The sequence below is a fragment of the Adiantum capillus-veneris genome, chromosome 3 (genome assembly GCF_014529385.1).
Source record: "Adiantum capillus-veneris isolate H3 chromosome 3, ASM1452938v2, whole genome shotgun sequence".
Taxonomy (NCBI): domain Eukaryota; kingdom Viridiplantae; phylum Streptophyta; class Polypodiopsida; order Polypodiales; family Pteridaceae; genus Adiantum; species Adiantum capillus-veneris.
The window spans coordinates 119,907,654-119,924,551 of NC_140933.1; the positions used below are offsets into that span (position 1 = coordinate 119,907,654).

Here is a 16,898-nt window from a genome sequence, read left to right on the forward strand (position 1 = left end):
GAGGTGGTTGTAGCCCTATGGACAGTTTCATTAACTAATAGAAGGATCTTTTTCTCGGGAAAGAAAAACTTGCGGTTGAAGATTTACACCTACCTTTATTGTTTCGAGTTGAGAACAACACTTTCTTTTTGTTGAGGAGTTTGTAAGGGCCTCCACCTAGCCCTTACATTTGACTAGCACATCGCCATCGACTTTAAAAAGAAAAACAAAATAATAGAAAAAATATATTCAAGTAAATTTTTGTTCAATTCAAGCACCAAAGTATACTCAAAAAACACTTTCAGTTTGCAATGCTATCATGAATTTTCTCAACCATGTCAACATCTTACATAAGGTCTCAAGCCTTCAAGATACAAATTGTCCTTGAACTTTGCATATTGCAATCCTGTTCATGCAACCCGGAGCCTCACCCTCACTCTCACTGCTCAGCCAATTTCCTAATCGCTAATAACGTTCCTAACCCCAGTTCTCTTTATAGCAGCACATGTGCTTCTTGACCTCCTAGTCCTTTGATTGATGGGCATCCTAGTTTTTTAATTGATGAGAAAAGGAGGTACATGCATAGGTGATACCATTTACAGAGGGGCCCTTTTTGCTTCGTGTTTGGTGAAAACAATTGAGAGCTTCCTTGCCACAACCATGTTGGACATGTCCTACATCAACGCACTCCAAGAGACAACAACCCGGGTAGGGAGCTCATCTAAAACTTTTTGAGCTTTTGTGAGGGAATCACATTTAGAATAAATATTGACAAAGCATTTCCAAGCACAACATGTTTCTCCACCATGGGAACATGGACATAAGCAATGCATGAGAAATTAGTTTTTCATCTCAAGAAAAATAACAAAAAGGAAAAGATAAGGAAAACGAAAAAAGAGAAGATCAGTTGAATAAGTAGCTTGTTAAAGAAGTTTTGAAAAGGATGATAAATTATAAAGATAAGTAAAAAGAGCTTATTGATAAAGAAGATAAACTATCAAGATAAGTGAAGGCACTTATCTAAAATGTGCATAAAAAAGCTTCTCTGCTCATTTTACACTTCTCTCCTTCATTTCACAAGGTGAAAACTTGAGAGTAGGCTTGAGACATCCATATCTAAACCTCTTTCACACACGTACGCGTGCGCGCACACACACACACACACCTCCTACACTCACACCCCCTCCAAGAGAAGCCATGGTCAAAACCCTAATCAAGTTTGTCAAAAATTGATCTTCATCTTCACATTACCCTCTCCCTCTCCTCTCTCCTAGTTCTCAAACTTTCCATAGCTTAAATTCCCTTTGCCTCTTTCCATTCTCTAAATCCAAGTAGCCAAGTTGGTGATATTCAAGTGAAGTAAAGAGAAAAAGAGCCGACTACATCAACACACTTCTTCAATACTCTCCCAAATCGAGAAGAAGACTCTACCATATACACACTAAGCTAATGTTTTCTTGTTCTCTTTATGCTATTGCACTTTCTTAAAAGTGATTTACTTTTATGCTTACTTAATATCATGCTTAAGATCTTACATATCCATAAGCAAGCCTTTTTGCTTGGGAAGAAGAAATAACTCCGTAAATTGTTGCTCATTTCTAATTATGGTTTCTTTCCAAATTAACTAACCATATTACTAAGCACCAACACGATGTTATTTCAAGTTTCCTAGATTACCAAACTAATATGGCATGGAGAGAGTAGAAAGCACTCTCTTTAACCATAGGTGACTGGAGATTATATCTACCTAAATAGTATCCATAATTGAATGGTGAATAATATCTTTATTTATCCCTTAATCTCTCGCATAAACCTTTTGATTGATTTTTAAGTTAATTTTCTTCTCTTACCTAAATTACTCTTTTAAAGCTGAATGCCATAAATCAAAGGCAACTAAGTAATGGGATTGTTTTTTTTAACTAACCTTATTTTGCATAAGAGGAATTATTATTTCCCCAAAAGCAATGCTCTTGATTTTTTATAAATTATGTGTGTAAAAGTTTTTAGTGACATACTAAGTTAATATCCAATTTTGCAGAGGAAGTTGAGTTTTGAAGGGCAAGTTTATCATAACCAAAGGAGTTTTCTTTGAGAAAGAAGATTCCTGTTCCAAATAAGGACATTCCCTCCCTTCCCTCTTGCCAATTGAAAAATCTCAAATTTTTAAGCCTCTCCTAGATGTGTGATTAATCCTCTCCTTGAAAGCAAGAGATAAGCCTAAACCCTATCTTGAGAAGAATTTGTTGATCATTTGTACTCCATTGCATGGGCATTTTGCACGACACTAGTATGTCCACTCTTAGGAACTTCACAAATTACTCTTAGACTATCACTCATCGAAGGATTCTACTCTTGCCTAAACCATCATTTAATCTTGCATAATCGATTAAAGAAACTTTTAGATTATTTGTCTTAAGATGCATTTTAAATGTTAGTGTTTACTATTCATGGTTCACACTTAAGTAAAGGTCATTGTATAGAGTATATGCATTGTTCATTTCAAGTTTGTCTACTTTCAAGTTTGTTTTGCAACTACGAAGAAGGGGGGAGTAATGTAAGAAATGTGGAATACAATTGTTAGCTGCTCAGCTAACAAGAGCAAAATAAGACCATCAAGAAGGACTCCACACATTTTTTCAAGCCTAATGATTGTAATCAAACCCATTTTATTATTGAAAAATCCTACAAATCCAAAGCCATTGTAATATTATTGAGTACCAGTGAGTCTAAAGGGGCCAGTGGCCTCCACGTTTGTAATTCTATGCAGACTCTTAACCTTATATTGAGCCCCAATTAGCTCTAGGAATCCATTTTTACACCTTGGCTAATGTATAGAAGCCAATTTTTGTAACTTTAAGACCTAAGTTTTGGATAATAAAGAGTAAGCGTTATTGCAGCAGCTCAACGACTATCTATTGTTTCGTCAATCTCTCGTCTCTCTCTTGTACAATTTTGCATTGCTCTTCTGAGCATACCAATGTGTTCGCATGTGAAAGCTCTCTTTTTATGTAAGTTTCTTGCGATAAAATGTGCTTTTAGTTGTGCTCGTCTACAAGCTGTTTTTTGTTCCCTATGCACAATACATGCACTAAAATTGGATTTTGACCTTAGGGATAGATCCATTTGTCTTATGCGTGATTTTTTCCAGGTGTCAAAGATAACATTTGAGCACATGAGAGTGTAGAGGAGTGTCATCCCATTTGGAGACCTGTAGCTACACAAATTTATCTGGACAAGGTTGCGGTAGAGAAAGTAGCTTTTAGTGTCTGACACACACTTGAGACTTAGATAAGTAGAAGCAACATAGACTTTGGTTTTCCAAGAAATTGGATATCTCTTGTAGCCTCCATGCACTAGATACATACCATGGCTTGAAATTTTATGTATGTGGTTCTCGCTTTGCTAGCATTGATATGGTGAGGCTTGGCAACCGGCCGACATTTTGGTGCCATTGTCGGGGACGAGGCAACCTAAACTAGAGAAAAACCCAAAACACTCACTCGAGTTTCCATTACTTCCTCTAGTTTCGACTAGAGTAACACATTTTCTATGCTTATCACGAGTGAGAGGTGATTGAGAGTAGAGATATTCAGTAAGGACCTCATGAACTTTAGATTGTAGGACAACTAGATATAAGATCCTTGAGACTGGCTAGTGCTCAATAAGGGAGTTACCTAGATAGAAAGTAGGGATTTGAGACTGAAAGTTTCATTTTCCACTTTTTGGACTCTTTTTTATGTCCGATAAGAGTAGGGTAAGTAGAAAACCATCAGGATTCCATCTGGTCAAAGGTGCATTAAAGAAAAAAAATTAAAAAATTGACAAGTCTATCTTCGACGCGCCTAAGATAGACATGGGTTTTTTGAGACTAAAATTGAAAAAATAGACTTACAAGGTGGTAGAAAAATGTAAGTAGATAACTCCCATTGATTTTGGATTAATTTGGATCAGTAAAACACCTAGCCAAGCCCAAAATTTGGAAAAAAAACGCAGACCCAGCCCAAGCCACAAATTGCAAGAAAAAGTGAAAAGAAGAAGATTTATTTTCGGTGCACTGAAGATAAATCTCACACCAGGGAAGTAATTTTGTAAATTTGACATTAGGGTTGTCTTCATAAAGCCATACAGACTCCATTTATGAGTTGAAAGTTGAAATTGGGCCTACCTATGAGTGCAACTATCTTCGGCATGCCTAAGATAGTGTGAGAAAAATTCACATCCTTTTCTGCACAAAGATTCTATTGAGGGATAGAGAAAGGAGATTTTGTATCTCTTTGACTCCTTATTGACCTAATTAACATTAAATTGTGGAGTTACATACGGTTTTAAGTGCTGGTGTGCGGGGACTTGCGACTTGGTGACGAATCGAGAGCAAAAAAGCATTGCTATTGAAATCAATGCCACATTTCCAGGTTTTGAAGTATCGGTTCAATTGAGTGAATAAGTCCATATATGAACCTAAGATCTGGTAGAGTTTTGGGAAACTCGAGTGGCATAAGAGAGAATAGGAGTAGAGCGTTCACAGAAGAGAGTGTAAATCAAGGAAAACCTTTGGAAACTATCATGGAAGAAGTACTAGACACATATTACAACTCAAGCTCAAATATGTTTTCCTTTTCAACTTGATCAAGAACAGGGACCTCACTCAAAATCAAGCATATCCTGTCTTTCTTCAAGACCAACAAATACAAAGCCCAAATTTACTTGGATCCAAATGTGTACATCTTCAAGGTAAGGAAAAAAGTGTTGGCGGAACTTCCCGCTTATCTCTTTAAAGATTGTTACAACAATAACTTTGTTATGATGACCCCAAAAGAGATTGAACAAACCAAGGAAAATCAATTTGTGAAGTAATTATGGGAGCCGTAAAAGAAACCAATCAAAACAAGGATCCAAATACTTGAGCCTACGATAGCATGGCCAATCAAAGGGGAAGAGCAACAAGAAGTAGCCACGTCACTGACGCTAATAGGGAAGGGAAAACAGAAACCACCATCAATAGGGGAGGAATGAGTGACACAAAGACAAGAAGAGGTCCACATGAGTCACATTTACCAAATAACTGGTTTGAGGGATTAATGGGAGAGACACCGGCAGTTAGAAGGGAAAGAGCGGGTGTAGAACACAACCGTAGGGTTAGACCTGCAGATTTCCAAAAGTGGGTCAAAAAATACGGCGGATTGGGAGATCCATATGACCATTTGGCAAGCTTCAAACATGTTTTGAGAGTTGAGTGCATAACTAATTTCCATACACATTTTGAAATTTTGGCTAGGGACTTCTTTTATGCTTTAGAACAGTAGGGTATACTCAGATGTTTGATTTGACCCAAATCTAGCCTAAAAGTCTTCATAGGCGTATGCTATCTTTTGGCTCAGATTTCACTTTTGCTTCTACCCAAGGTGCTCCTTGATGAATACAACAAGAATATGTACTCACAAAACATTTGGAAAATGCACAAAATCACTATTTTTTAGTTTTACCTTCTTGGAATTGCAAAAATCTTCTTGAATCCAAAGATATGTGTCCAAATGAGATGAAATTTTTCAAACGTAGCCATAAGTAAATCTCCTTAGGACATGTCCTTGCTAGAGAGAGAGATTTACATGCTATAAATATGAGGGGATCACCCTTCGTGGATCTTCCTCCACCCACAACCACAGATGTTGTTGATTCACCATCTCATCCTATGCCATCTAGTAGAACCACCCATGTTTGTAAGTTTGATTCAAACTTTCTTTGACATGTGGTTTAACTATGGGTTTTTTGCATTCTCGTATTTGTGGGACACTTGACTTTAATTTGAAGCAATAAACTTGTTGGTTAGGGAAGCCTAATGCAAGTAGACATCTACACAAGATTTGGAAAAAAGGCATGGTACAATGTGCCTGTTGCTTTGATGTCTCAGTTGTTGCACCCAATAAGTGTCGAAGTTTTAAAGAGCAATGTTGTTCAAAAAACACGTAAAAATTTGCTAATTTTTAAACAACAAAGGACTGTTGATGTAAGACAAATATGCACTAGCCCTTAAGAAGATTATGGCAAAAAAGAGAATATATGCTACTATCAGAAAGCCAAGCCCAGTACAAATAGGAATTATTCAAAATTGATGGTCCTTCAAGAAAAAGAACAAAGCACGCATTGTCCATAGTCTATCCAACATTGGGAGATGATTGGTGGAGGTGCGTTATGTTTGTTGTGTTTAAGATTTCTGTGGACTATGGTGGATGTAGGCATGAGCATATGGGGAATGAGAATGTAGACCCTAAAATGGTCATTCCCTTATGTGTGTGTGTGTGTGTGTGTGTGTGTGTGTGTGTGTGTGTGTGTGAGAGAGAGAGAGAGAGAGAGAGAGAGAGCCAAACAAACGTGATGATCAATTGCGTCTATGATCTTGTTGCAAAAACCCTAATCCTAAAGCCCGTCACGGGAAATCCAAAAATCTCTCTCTCTCTCTCTCTCTCTCTCTCTCTCTCTCTCTCTCTCTCTCTCTCTCTCTCTCTCTCTCTCTCTCTCTCTGTGGGCCATGTGAATCTCTTTGTCAGAGTTGGAACCTCTATGATGTGCACTAATTTCCTTTGTCTAGAATCTAATAATTTTCTCTCTAAATTTGAAATTTGATTTTATGTCTACAATTTTTCTCCCTCTAGAAGCTATGATTTTCTCTCAAAAATAGTGCAAAACTTAATCTAAACTGAGTTTCAAAAAAACTAGCAACTTTTCTCTACTGAATTGTCAATAAAAGTTGGTGCCTCAATCTGTAGTGTTTTTAACCCAAAATTTGGGTGTCCCCATTCCTAGGAAATTGGTGCTTTTGCTAGGCATCTTGCTAAAAATAGGCCAAAAAGATGATGCCACTCCTATTCTTGCTGCCCTCCAATGGCTATAAAGACAACCCCCCCCCCCCTCACTTGCACAACAAGAGATCCCTAATCGCAAATTGATGTCGCATGATTGCACGAGCATCGACTCCTTGATTTTAGCACTCCAAACCTTCTACAAGAAGATTTCAATTTGATAAAGAAATATCCAAACAGGGGTGCTGACAGTGGCAGTTCAAGGCCACCAATTATATATAGGGAATCCCGCTCTCACATATTCTCTTTCCCTCCCTTCATTCTCTGTTTCAATTATGTTATTCAAGTTGTTTGATATGATAAAGTGTTCCCAGTTTTGCAAATTGTGGTTTCTTTGTGTCTTCTATCAAATCACTTGCCCGAGGTGATTACAATGGTATCAGAGATTCAATTTCTTCCTTGCCTTTGCACATTGAACCACGATCCTACTAGCATGGATGGAGAACATGGATATCAAAATGGACAAGGACTAATTCCTTCCACACAGAAACACCCAAAGGAGACCCGTTCTCAATACCTGGTTTGACAATTGGTGTATCTGGCCAAGCAACAAATGCAAATTGATTTGGAGACTTTGCACAACTATTTGGGTTCTCTTAATCCTCATGTTACCTTACTATCCCTAAACAAAATTCTCAAATCTACTCTTCTCTTTCTTGTGCCACTTCTCATATCCCCTTGTCACCTCCACGTCATAGCTTTGAAGATGTTTCTCAGTTCCTCGGAGGTATGTTCAAGTATATGGATTTGAGAGAATGTCCATGTGCCACTTTTAAAGTACCACCACCATTGCCTTTTGCACCTCCACCTTATGTTCTACCACCATCACCTACTACGCATCCTCTACATTCTTATTTATCTGATGGGCAACATCATCATTATTATCATTATTCGTCGGCACCCCCAAAAAATTCCGATCCTAAACCCTTCAAGGATGGTGGTGCTACAATCAAAATTTTCATCTATTTAGGCATCCAAGACTCTCACAATGCTCTCAAGTTTCTACAATAGTTCAATGTTTTGATCAACAACAGAACCTTCACAAAGGAATCCAAGTTGTTGCAAGTCACCTCCTTCCTCAAAGATAGTGCCTTGACATGGTGGGCTGCCCTAACCAAGAAACCTAATAGTCCCAAAACTTGATGTGACTTTAAAATCACCTTCTATCCTAGCTTCCTTGATGAAACCTTTGAGGTATACTTTTTACTTTCAGTTTGATTTAGCCCCAAGATGTGCTCGTCGAACACCATTGACACATACAACCAACAAATTTAGGATGCTTACCTACCAGTTTCCACCTTTTGAGACACTACTTTTGCGAACCAAATTGCCTTTTCCATTGCAGGATCGCTACATAGGAAAAAGTGGTTTCAAACATGTGTCAACTTATGTCGCATGCTAGAGTGAGATGCACCCATTCTAGCCCACACAATACTATTCATGTTGAGCAAACTTAGGAACACATTTTCCTTGAAACTTCACATCAAGTTTAAGTTGTTTGTTTCTATGAGTAAGGATCTCTCTATCAGGAGAGCAAAGGAGGCCATCATCCTTATCAAACCAAGGCATCCGCAACAAAACATCACAACCGGCTAAATCCACGATGTACAAATCAACTAAGTGAAGAAATCCTTGGACATGGACTCAAGAGCGATCCCACCAATGGTGTAGTAGAACTATATGTGCCATTTTCCATCTGAGCTTCAATCGAGTTGCCCTTCACGTATTTTTCTAGCCCTAGCTTTGTGGCAAGATCAATAATTATGAAGTTTTGGGTAGAAGTAGGGTCAAAGAAGATGAGAGTCTTGTCACGAATGTGTTCCCAAGCTTTGGAAGGCTCTCCTCATGCATCATGTTTAGGCTCTCCTACTAGATCTAGAATCAATCTCCAACAGAAGGGTGAGGCCTGTTGTTGTTGTTGTTTTCATTGGTGTGTGTCTGCTTGTTCAATTAAGAAATTCGTTAAAAAGCCTCTTTTTGTGTACATGATCTATGCAAACTCCACTTCTTATGAGGTTGTTCCACTTTCCCATTTAAATCAAAGTCAATTGCACTTTTTACAAATGTATCTGGATTGTTTTGAAGAACCCCCTTTTGATGTGTTGCCCCCAAGAACATCGATGACATCTAGCTTTAATATTTGAAGAATTTTGCAATCACAAACTTCTTATTAACAACAAGAAAAGTGAATTCTTTATGCAACAAATAGGCTATCTTTGACATATCTTCCAATGGTGTTTGCATGGATCCCGTTAAAGAAATAAAAGAGTAGCTTCATTTGACATTTGTTCATGAAGTTCATAGCTTCCTTGGTCTTGCCTCTTCTTACCAGTGATTTACTACACATTTTGCTTCTAATGCCACTCCATTACATGTTTTCTTTCTACTAATCCTATCTTGGTTCTTCTCGATTTACAGAGCATGATGTAGTTGATGGTATTGATGGTGCCTCTTGTCTTGATGAGGATATTCTTTGTCATGTTTTTCTCCAAAGAAGCCTCTAGTATGTCCTTTGGGTTGATTTCTCTTATATCAAAAGGCGTAGACTCTTCCTACTTACGCTAGTGGAGGTCTATTATTCTCATCTCTTGTGTGATACAATTTTGGCTCGGATGATTAGTGCATGCTTGAGGCCCTTTTTGCCTGACCTCATTCATGCTTGTCAAACTGGTTTTGTTCACCAATAGATGCATCCTAAATTTAAGGATGCCCACTAGCCCCATATTTGTTTCTGTTCTTTGCTGAGGCTATGTCAGGCCAAACTTTGCAACCATGCAGTCTTGCTATGCCCTTGATCAAGTCCCCTAGATGATACTTTGGTATTCACTCAATATGATCCACATATCTTGGACAATCTACGAGCAACTCACTACCTTTTGCTTGAACAACGGTGTGCTCTTATTAATGGGTACAAGTCATTTGATTTTCTAGTTGGAGTTGCGGACTGTAAGTATGGAGTGCAAGACCACTTCGATTAGCTGGTGAGAACATAGACTTGCATATAACTCGGGTTTTCATGTTGGCGTTGATGTGTTGCCTGAGTAACAATTTGGGCCGGTCTTATCAAGAGAAAGCTTTGCCATTGGTCCTCTTTGCGTTTCTCCTTGGCTGGCAAAGCTCTGATCGAGTATCATGTTATTTTTGCGACAACCAAGCTTACTATCTCATGCTTGACTCTACAACCTTGATTAATGTCACAGTTGCTGCACTTCGTGCGTAATTTTCTGAGGGTTGGCTTGCATGGCTCCAAAGACACGCAGCCTAGAGTTCACTAGCAAAGTTATTATGTTTTGAAATGCAGATTGGCATATTGCTTGCCAATCTCATAATGCAAGGTTCGGACATTATTGATCTGAAGATGCAAAGTGGTATAATAATCCTTGCCAAGCTCATAATCTAAGGTTTGTTTCCAAGGGCTAAAGCCTTGTAAGCAATTTCTGTACCATGCCTTATCTGGTGTAGTTCCTCTTTTTGGGTCTATGGACATTGCTGACTCTTAGCACACTCTAATTGGTTTCATTTTTATTGATGCGCCCTTGGATCTCATATGTCACCTCCGCATTGCTTGTTCAGGATATGATACTTCCTGCATTGATTCGACAAAGGCCTCAATGCTTGGAGGAGCTTGAGAGGCAACCATTGATTTGGAACATGTACGCGAGTGACCAAGAGGACTGCCAACTTGGTGACCGTACTCACATTGATTGGACTAGATGGGATAGTGTCAACTATTGATGAGTCTCAACTCAAGACCTGCTCTTCAAGAGAACTGAATAACCAATCTACCCCACTTCACAAACAGAGAGAAATGAAATGAAATGTTATATTAACGTCTTCAAGAGGCCAAAATGACCTGAGACCAAAAAGTTATAATTGGTGCATCTGATACCATGTCGGGGTACGGAAATTACAAAATTACAAAGAACTATCACTAGGGTAAAGGGGCCAATAAAAAACCACCCCCCTTTAGGAGGACTGCCGGGGCCAGTTTTTTTGTGCACTTTCGGACCCATTGTGAGACACAAATGGGTGAGAGTTGGGGTGGACAATGTAGCCAACTTGCAATCGTGGCCATTAAATCTTGGGTTCAAGCCTTGTTGGCACAATGGCTCTAAATGCCCCCCCATTCTGGTTTCCTATTTACACCCATTTTTTATACACACAAAAAATGTTGTGTGGGCGTTCTTCGCTTGTATAAATGCAACTTGATTCCAGATTTTTGCTGCTTGTAGAGACGACCTCGATCTTCATTTTGAGCATCTAAGCACTCGATTCCGGTTAGCGTGCTTTCCGGAGTGTGTTTCTTCTTAGGTGGCCTTAAGTTGGCCCCTTTACCCTAAGACACTAAATCAATAAGGAAATAGAGGGGATGTTTTTTTCTTTTTTGGGGGGGGGGGGGGGGGGAGGGGTTGTGGGTTGAGATGAAATCTCTCATCGGTCGTTGTTGGATCTCATTGACCTCCTCCATAGTCACTACTCTAGTTGGGCGTCTTGCATGTCGAGCTAGAATGATCTGTATCTTCTATTGCAACCTTCGTCGGTAGTGGGAGACCCCCAAGGTCGTGGATGTCTGGATCTGCCAAGCTCAGTGGCTCGGTCAAGCAATGTACCTCTAGTATGAGTAGGCTCTGAGATCTGATGTAATGATTGCTCCGTTGGCTCTGTGTGTAAAGAAATCTGTGATTTGTCTCTGAGGTTGTCTTTCCCCTGATGTCCTCAACAAGCTCTCCCTAAGTCTACGCAACTCTAGCAGGGACAATCCGAGACACCTCTCATCCTTGTATCTCATGACTCTAGAAAAAGGCCAGAACCCTTCTCTGAAAAGGTAGTGGAAGCGGCCGTGTATCTCATAGTATGTCAGACAATGGGATGTGTAGTGCAGCTCTATCTCTGGTTCTAAGTTTCATAGGTGACATATCCTGGCTCCTGCTGGTACCCACAGAGAGAGAGAGAGAGAGAGAGAGAGATGAAGAAGAGAGTTTTAACGTAAAAAAACTATCCCAAGAGACCTTAAAGATCTATCCCATGAGGAGAGTAGAACGCAAGACCTGATATTCAAGAGGGAAATAGCATAACCGATCTACCACACTTGGGTGATAGAGACGGGGGGGGGGGGGGGGGGGGGGGGGGGTAACAGAAACCACGACCATAGCAAATAATAGATACGATATGCCCCGCATAGAACGACTTACAAAGTATTCTACAAAGCTGTGTTCAAATATCAAGGACTTAACATTCACAATGTTCATGTTCCTCCTCTTAGTAACCACATTACAATAAGGTCCTCAAACTGGGATTCAAACTCTTATGCACCAACCGCACTAATAGAGGCAGGAGGAGGCTCCTGCGTATACACAGCTTCCATAGCTCTTGTCTCCTGCATAACAATGTAGAACATCATGTAGATTCTCGTTTAAATAAAGAAAAAAAAACAACTTTTGAAGTTTAAGAGAATGAAGAACACTAATTCTGCATTAAAAAAATTGTCAACAAGACAGCCAAAATACAACTGTCATTACGTGATAACTCGTAGGCTTACCTGGATTGGAAGAAACAATTTGAATTCTGGAGGAACCTCTTCCTCAGAATAAAGACGATCTGAGAAGTAAATACGGCGAATGCGACAATTGGCATGAACTTGAACTCGCAGTGTTTCCACATAATTGGTACCATAGGCACGCCTTGTAAAGTCAGAAAGATTAAACTGAATTTGATTCCACCCTTCATCCAACCTCATAGGCATACAGCAAATGAATGGTCTCACACGAGTCAGTGTCTGCAGTACATATCCAGGGTTACTGGATGCAAAATTGGCAGTAAAGTAAAGTGAAAGCTACAGGTGTAAAGTGAAAATAAAAGCTAAAAGCTACAAGTGTAAAGTGATTCACTATTCCTGCTAAAACACCTGCACATGGAAATGCATCCATTGAGTAATAATACACACAAAAATCTACAAATGAACCGTAGTTGTTTGCTTGTACGCTAGGCAGCTGCACCTTTTAGAACTCGTGTAATGACCCTGCTCTACCCTGGAACACTCAAGTGAATAGGGTAAGCATATGACTACCTTCAAAAGTGGCCCATTGATTTCCCTGACCAGCATCAAGGATCCATATAATGACCCTGCTTCCAGCATTCCAGATTAACTGTAACAATGAAGTTCATACGAATAGCCCATGTTTGCCCATAAGAAGCCTTTCCTTACTTCATCACCATCCATTTTAACACAACCGTGAGGATCAAGAAACATATAGAAGCTTGCGAGCAATTCCACGACATGGATGACACATGGTTCTACCGTTTCTACACTATTCTGGTCAACTTGTCATTTCGCTCAGTAGTTTCTACCCATAAATCTACTTAAGCATCTAAGATTAATTTGAATGCTACAAATAATCTGTCATGAAAATAGCTTCAAAAAACTACCTCCAAAGCTACAACAATGCACATCAGGCGCAAACAAAGGTAGCTCTAGGCCAAACTATTAAGGCAATTCAGGCAGGAAATAATTTGAAATTTAAATGATCGAGCATAAACAACAGAGTTCTGTTGAAAGTATTAATTGCTAAAAAGATATGTTACTTGTGGGCAGGTGAGTTAAATGAGGAACAATCACAATAATGGCTATTAGAAATAGCACCTACTTGATAATTAGAAGCTCTGAAGCGTCTTTTGAGGTACTTGTCATCAAGTACTTCAACTTCAAATGTAAAATATTTCTTTAAATTCTTGATAATCATCACTAGAAATGGCAATTTGATCCCTAAAGTGCCATGTGGATCAGGAGGAGCAGTTATATAATTTGTAGTCACATTGGTCCCCATAATTTCAATAACACATGATTGGATATCTTCATCTGTTAGTCTCTTGATATGCCCATTCTTAACTGCAGTTTTAAAAAGGCAGAATGGCTGAACCTAATCACTATTGAAGACAATCCGAAATATGCGTACAAAAAATACCTCCACACTAAACATATCATCCGCGTTGGCTTTAGCATAACATATATGATCTAAACTGCACTAAAAAGCAAGCAACACATTTTCATTGTCGTACCTTGTTTGTCCCATATTTGAAGAGGCTTGCTCCTGAAATATCATTCACAAGATCAGACTTGATGGCATATTCTAAGCTTAAACTTGACAATAGCAAAGGAAAACCATAATTACCCAACACTGTACAATACTGAGAGGAACCCTGATTGGAATGCGTTTTTGAACATGTCTAAGAAAAGAAATGACCACCCTGCTCCTTATTTTTCACAAGGATCTGGTTGAACTCTGGACGAGAAGTCTGCCAAGAATCGAAATAAAAAATAAATGTCTTTGTGCATAGCTTCTCAAATGAACATGGTGAAAAACCTTCTATCTACTTTGACTTGAATAAAAGAGTAACCACAATGTTGAAAAACTGTCTGAGCTCCACTGCAAATCTTACAAGCACACTCATAAGAAACATTTGCATGCCCCTTGGTGACACACAAACAATAAACATTGATGTAGACAATAAAAACTCTGAAAGCCTTGTGCTCTTTACAAAAGAGATTTAAAAACCATACATAAAAAACTGCACCGTAAAAAAACAGCATGAATCGAGATCCTATATCCTAAGTATGCCAAGCGAGCTAGTTGTTTGATTAATAATAAAGATAAGTTCAGTACAAACTGTAGCTGCAATTAGCGGGAAATTCAATAGACTTCAGCAAGGCTGCTGCATTTACTGTCAAACAAATTCACATCAAAATCACCATCAGAACTCCATTTCATTTATTTACATGTTTCTTACCAAGTTATCTAACTTTGCAATGACCTAACTTAAAATGCGACCAACTTTCCAATACCTTTTGAAATATCTGATCCATATTTATATTCACCTAGGCAAAGCCCGAGTCCATAAATTAATGAAGTAATCATCCCAAACCTCCACTCCATTAGACATGGAGTTCGTCAACTACACCAGCTATTGGGATTGCTTGCATTAGAAAGTGTTCAGAATAAACTTTCTTAATGGGCATAGAATTAAGCATAATTGTTGAAACTTGACACCATGTGGGGCATTGATGATTGTGGGCTTATACATCATGCATTGCATCACTTATCTAGATAACCGCGATCATAAAAGTATCCTTGACTTTTCACATGGGCTTTGCCAAGTTGGACGACTATGTGGATTGGGGGGGTACACACCTAGGAGGCATAAGCTACACTTACCCCCAGTGCAAACATTGTCAATAGGCATCAATTTAACAAGAAACACCCACACAAGCAAGAAACACTCATACAAAGGTTTGTGGACTACAACTTTGTCATCTCCAAACACAACAGGGCAGATTCATCCATACTCAAGCCTAGCAATGAGAAAAACACAACCAAGCCAAATGAAAACAAATTAATATAAAGGGTGTTTACTTGTTGAGATCAAAGATATAATGGACTATACTCCTTCAAACTAAGCCGTAGTTCAATGTTCAAAACTCAGTCAAAATTAAGCCATCAATCGAGTGTCTAAAATGAAGGTTTTTAAATTGGAATGAGACTGATGTTCCATATTGCTATGATTTATGAAGCATTCAAGATGAGAGGAGAGCCCCTGGAATAGTCCTATAATTTTCAGTCACAACCTACATCTTATTGTCATCCTCATGCCATGCATTGTGAGACAGCACAAGCATCCTGGATCAGGGAGAGTTCATTCACAATACGTTCTACATTCTTACTCACCATAAACAGGGCCTCTAACTGAACTTCACCAAACGATGAAGCATCTGAAAGGTTTAAAACAAACATAGTTGGCGTTTCCACTTCACTTGTATGAGATCCTATTCCAAACGGGTGTCTTAATCTCTGATCTCTGAAGCACCATTAACGATACCTTCACCAGCAACCTTTCATTCAGGAACCTATGAATACCTGCGGCCGTGTGTGTAGTGTGTGTGTGTGTGGGCACACGCTCGCGCGCGTGTGTACACGCATCGGATAAACACAGAAATAGAAAAGTACCAGGTCCTTGAAGAGGAGGAAGACGATGACGAAGAAGAGAAGAAAGAGGATCTCAAATTCTGCGAGGCGGACTAAGGCAAAGACGTGATCGACAGCCCGTGTGAGCAGAGATGGGCGCTTGGGAAGGCCAGCCGGTCTCCTCATGTCATACACGCACGCAGACGCAGGCGCAAGCAACGTGGGTTGTCTGGACTACTGCTCGTCTTGCATTCGGAGATGCTAGGAGACACGGCTCTCTCTTTAGCTTCAACTAACCCAGGTTAGTTTTATCATCACAAACTAACTCACAATGGCTCCTACTACTGAGACATACTCGTTGATTTGTTATTATAATCCACCAGAATCTCACGAGATCCTTTTGCTCCTCCCCTTCTGTGCAGTTTTCAAAACTTATGTGCAGTGTTACGGGTGATGGAAAGGTGCACTCTACACACACTGAGCTGACCATTCGGCTTGTGTTCGCACGATGCCGACTTTTTCATTTGTTTGAATTAAAAAAAGAACAGTTGGCTTGGCTGGAAAGGGCTCCTTCTCTCTCGCACTTCCTGCACGTAGTATGCTTGCAAATGAGGGATGGCAGGATGAGGCGCGGGCGATGATGAGGAAGATGGAGGTGCTGACGATGGTGAGGATGCAATAGTGCCCCTTCGATGAGCCTTTGTTGCTCCTCGCCTCATGCGCCTTCGCCTTTGATACAAAGCATCTTCACAAGATTCTTCCTATTCTGCCATGTTCTGAAATGTAAAGGACATACTAATACGACAGGCCAGGTGGATCTAGGATTGCCACCATTGATGCCCGGATCTCGAGTCCAACAAAAAGCCCACAAAAAACGTCAAAATTGTTGTCGACCCCAGCTCTCCCACTTCATTTATGGTCTTCTAGGAATTACTGTTGAGGATAGCTTGGGTCTTCTAAGGCTACTAAACCGATAAGCATATAATTGAATTAAGATATGGAGCGAGCTTGGTGAAGCGACCTTGGGAGTGAGGCTTCTTTTGGGGGGGACCACCTAGCATAACTAGTGTCGCTAAATTTGGCCACCAGAGTCACCACCAATGCC

The 16,898-nt window shown here is 39.6% G+C and overlaps 1 protein-coding gene across 2 annotated transcripts; it reads right to left on the minus strand.

Annotated features, from left to right (window-relative positions):
- Positions 1 to 11,985: 11,985 nt before the first annotated feature.
- LOC147461603 (uncharacterized) lies at positions 11,986 to 15,975 on the minus strand. 2 transcript variants are annotated; one of them, XM_086509102.1, is made up of 6 exons: positions 15,836 to 15,975; positions 14,006 to 14,129; positions 13,893 to 13,924; positions 12,904 to 12,959; positions 12,376 to 12,612; positions 11,986 to 12,213 (listed from the first exon to the last, which is right to left on the minus strand). In XM_086509102.1, the coding sequence occupies exons 2-6, from the start codon at positions 14,056 to 14,058 to the stop codon at positions 12,142 to 12,144; spliced, it is 450 nt and encodes a 149-aa protein (XP_086365228.1). In that variant the 5' UTR covers positions 14,059 to 14,129; positions 15,836 to 15,975; the 3' UTR covers positions 11,986 to 12,141. The 2 variants fall into 2 exon arrangements, with proteins under 2 accessions (XP_086365228.1, XP_086365229.1); XM_086509103.1 differs by lacking the exon at positions 15,836 to 15,975 and having other exon boundaries at positions 12,904 to 12,982; positions 14,006 to 14,114.
- Positions 15,976 to 16,898: the final 923 nt, after the last annotated feature.

Bases quoted from the DNA above. Each gene is read 5' to 3' on its own strand.
- LOC147461603 (XM_086509102.1), bottom strand. From the start codon at position 14,058: ATGTTCAAAAACGCATTCCAATCAGGGTTCCTCTCAGTATTGTACAGT. The intron at 12,613-12,903 runs GTAGTCATATGC...TATGTACTGCAG, and splicing joins TCAATGGGCCACTTTTGAAG to ACACTGACTCGTGTGAGACC. The intron at 12,214-12,375 runs GTAAGCCTACGA...ATTGTTATGCAG, and splicing joins AATTGTTTCTTCCAATCCAG to GAGACAAGAGCTATGGAAGC.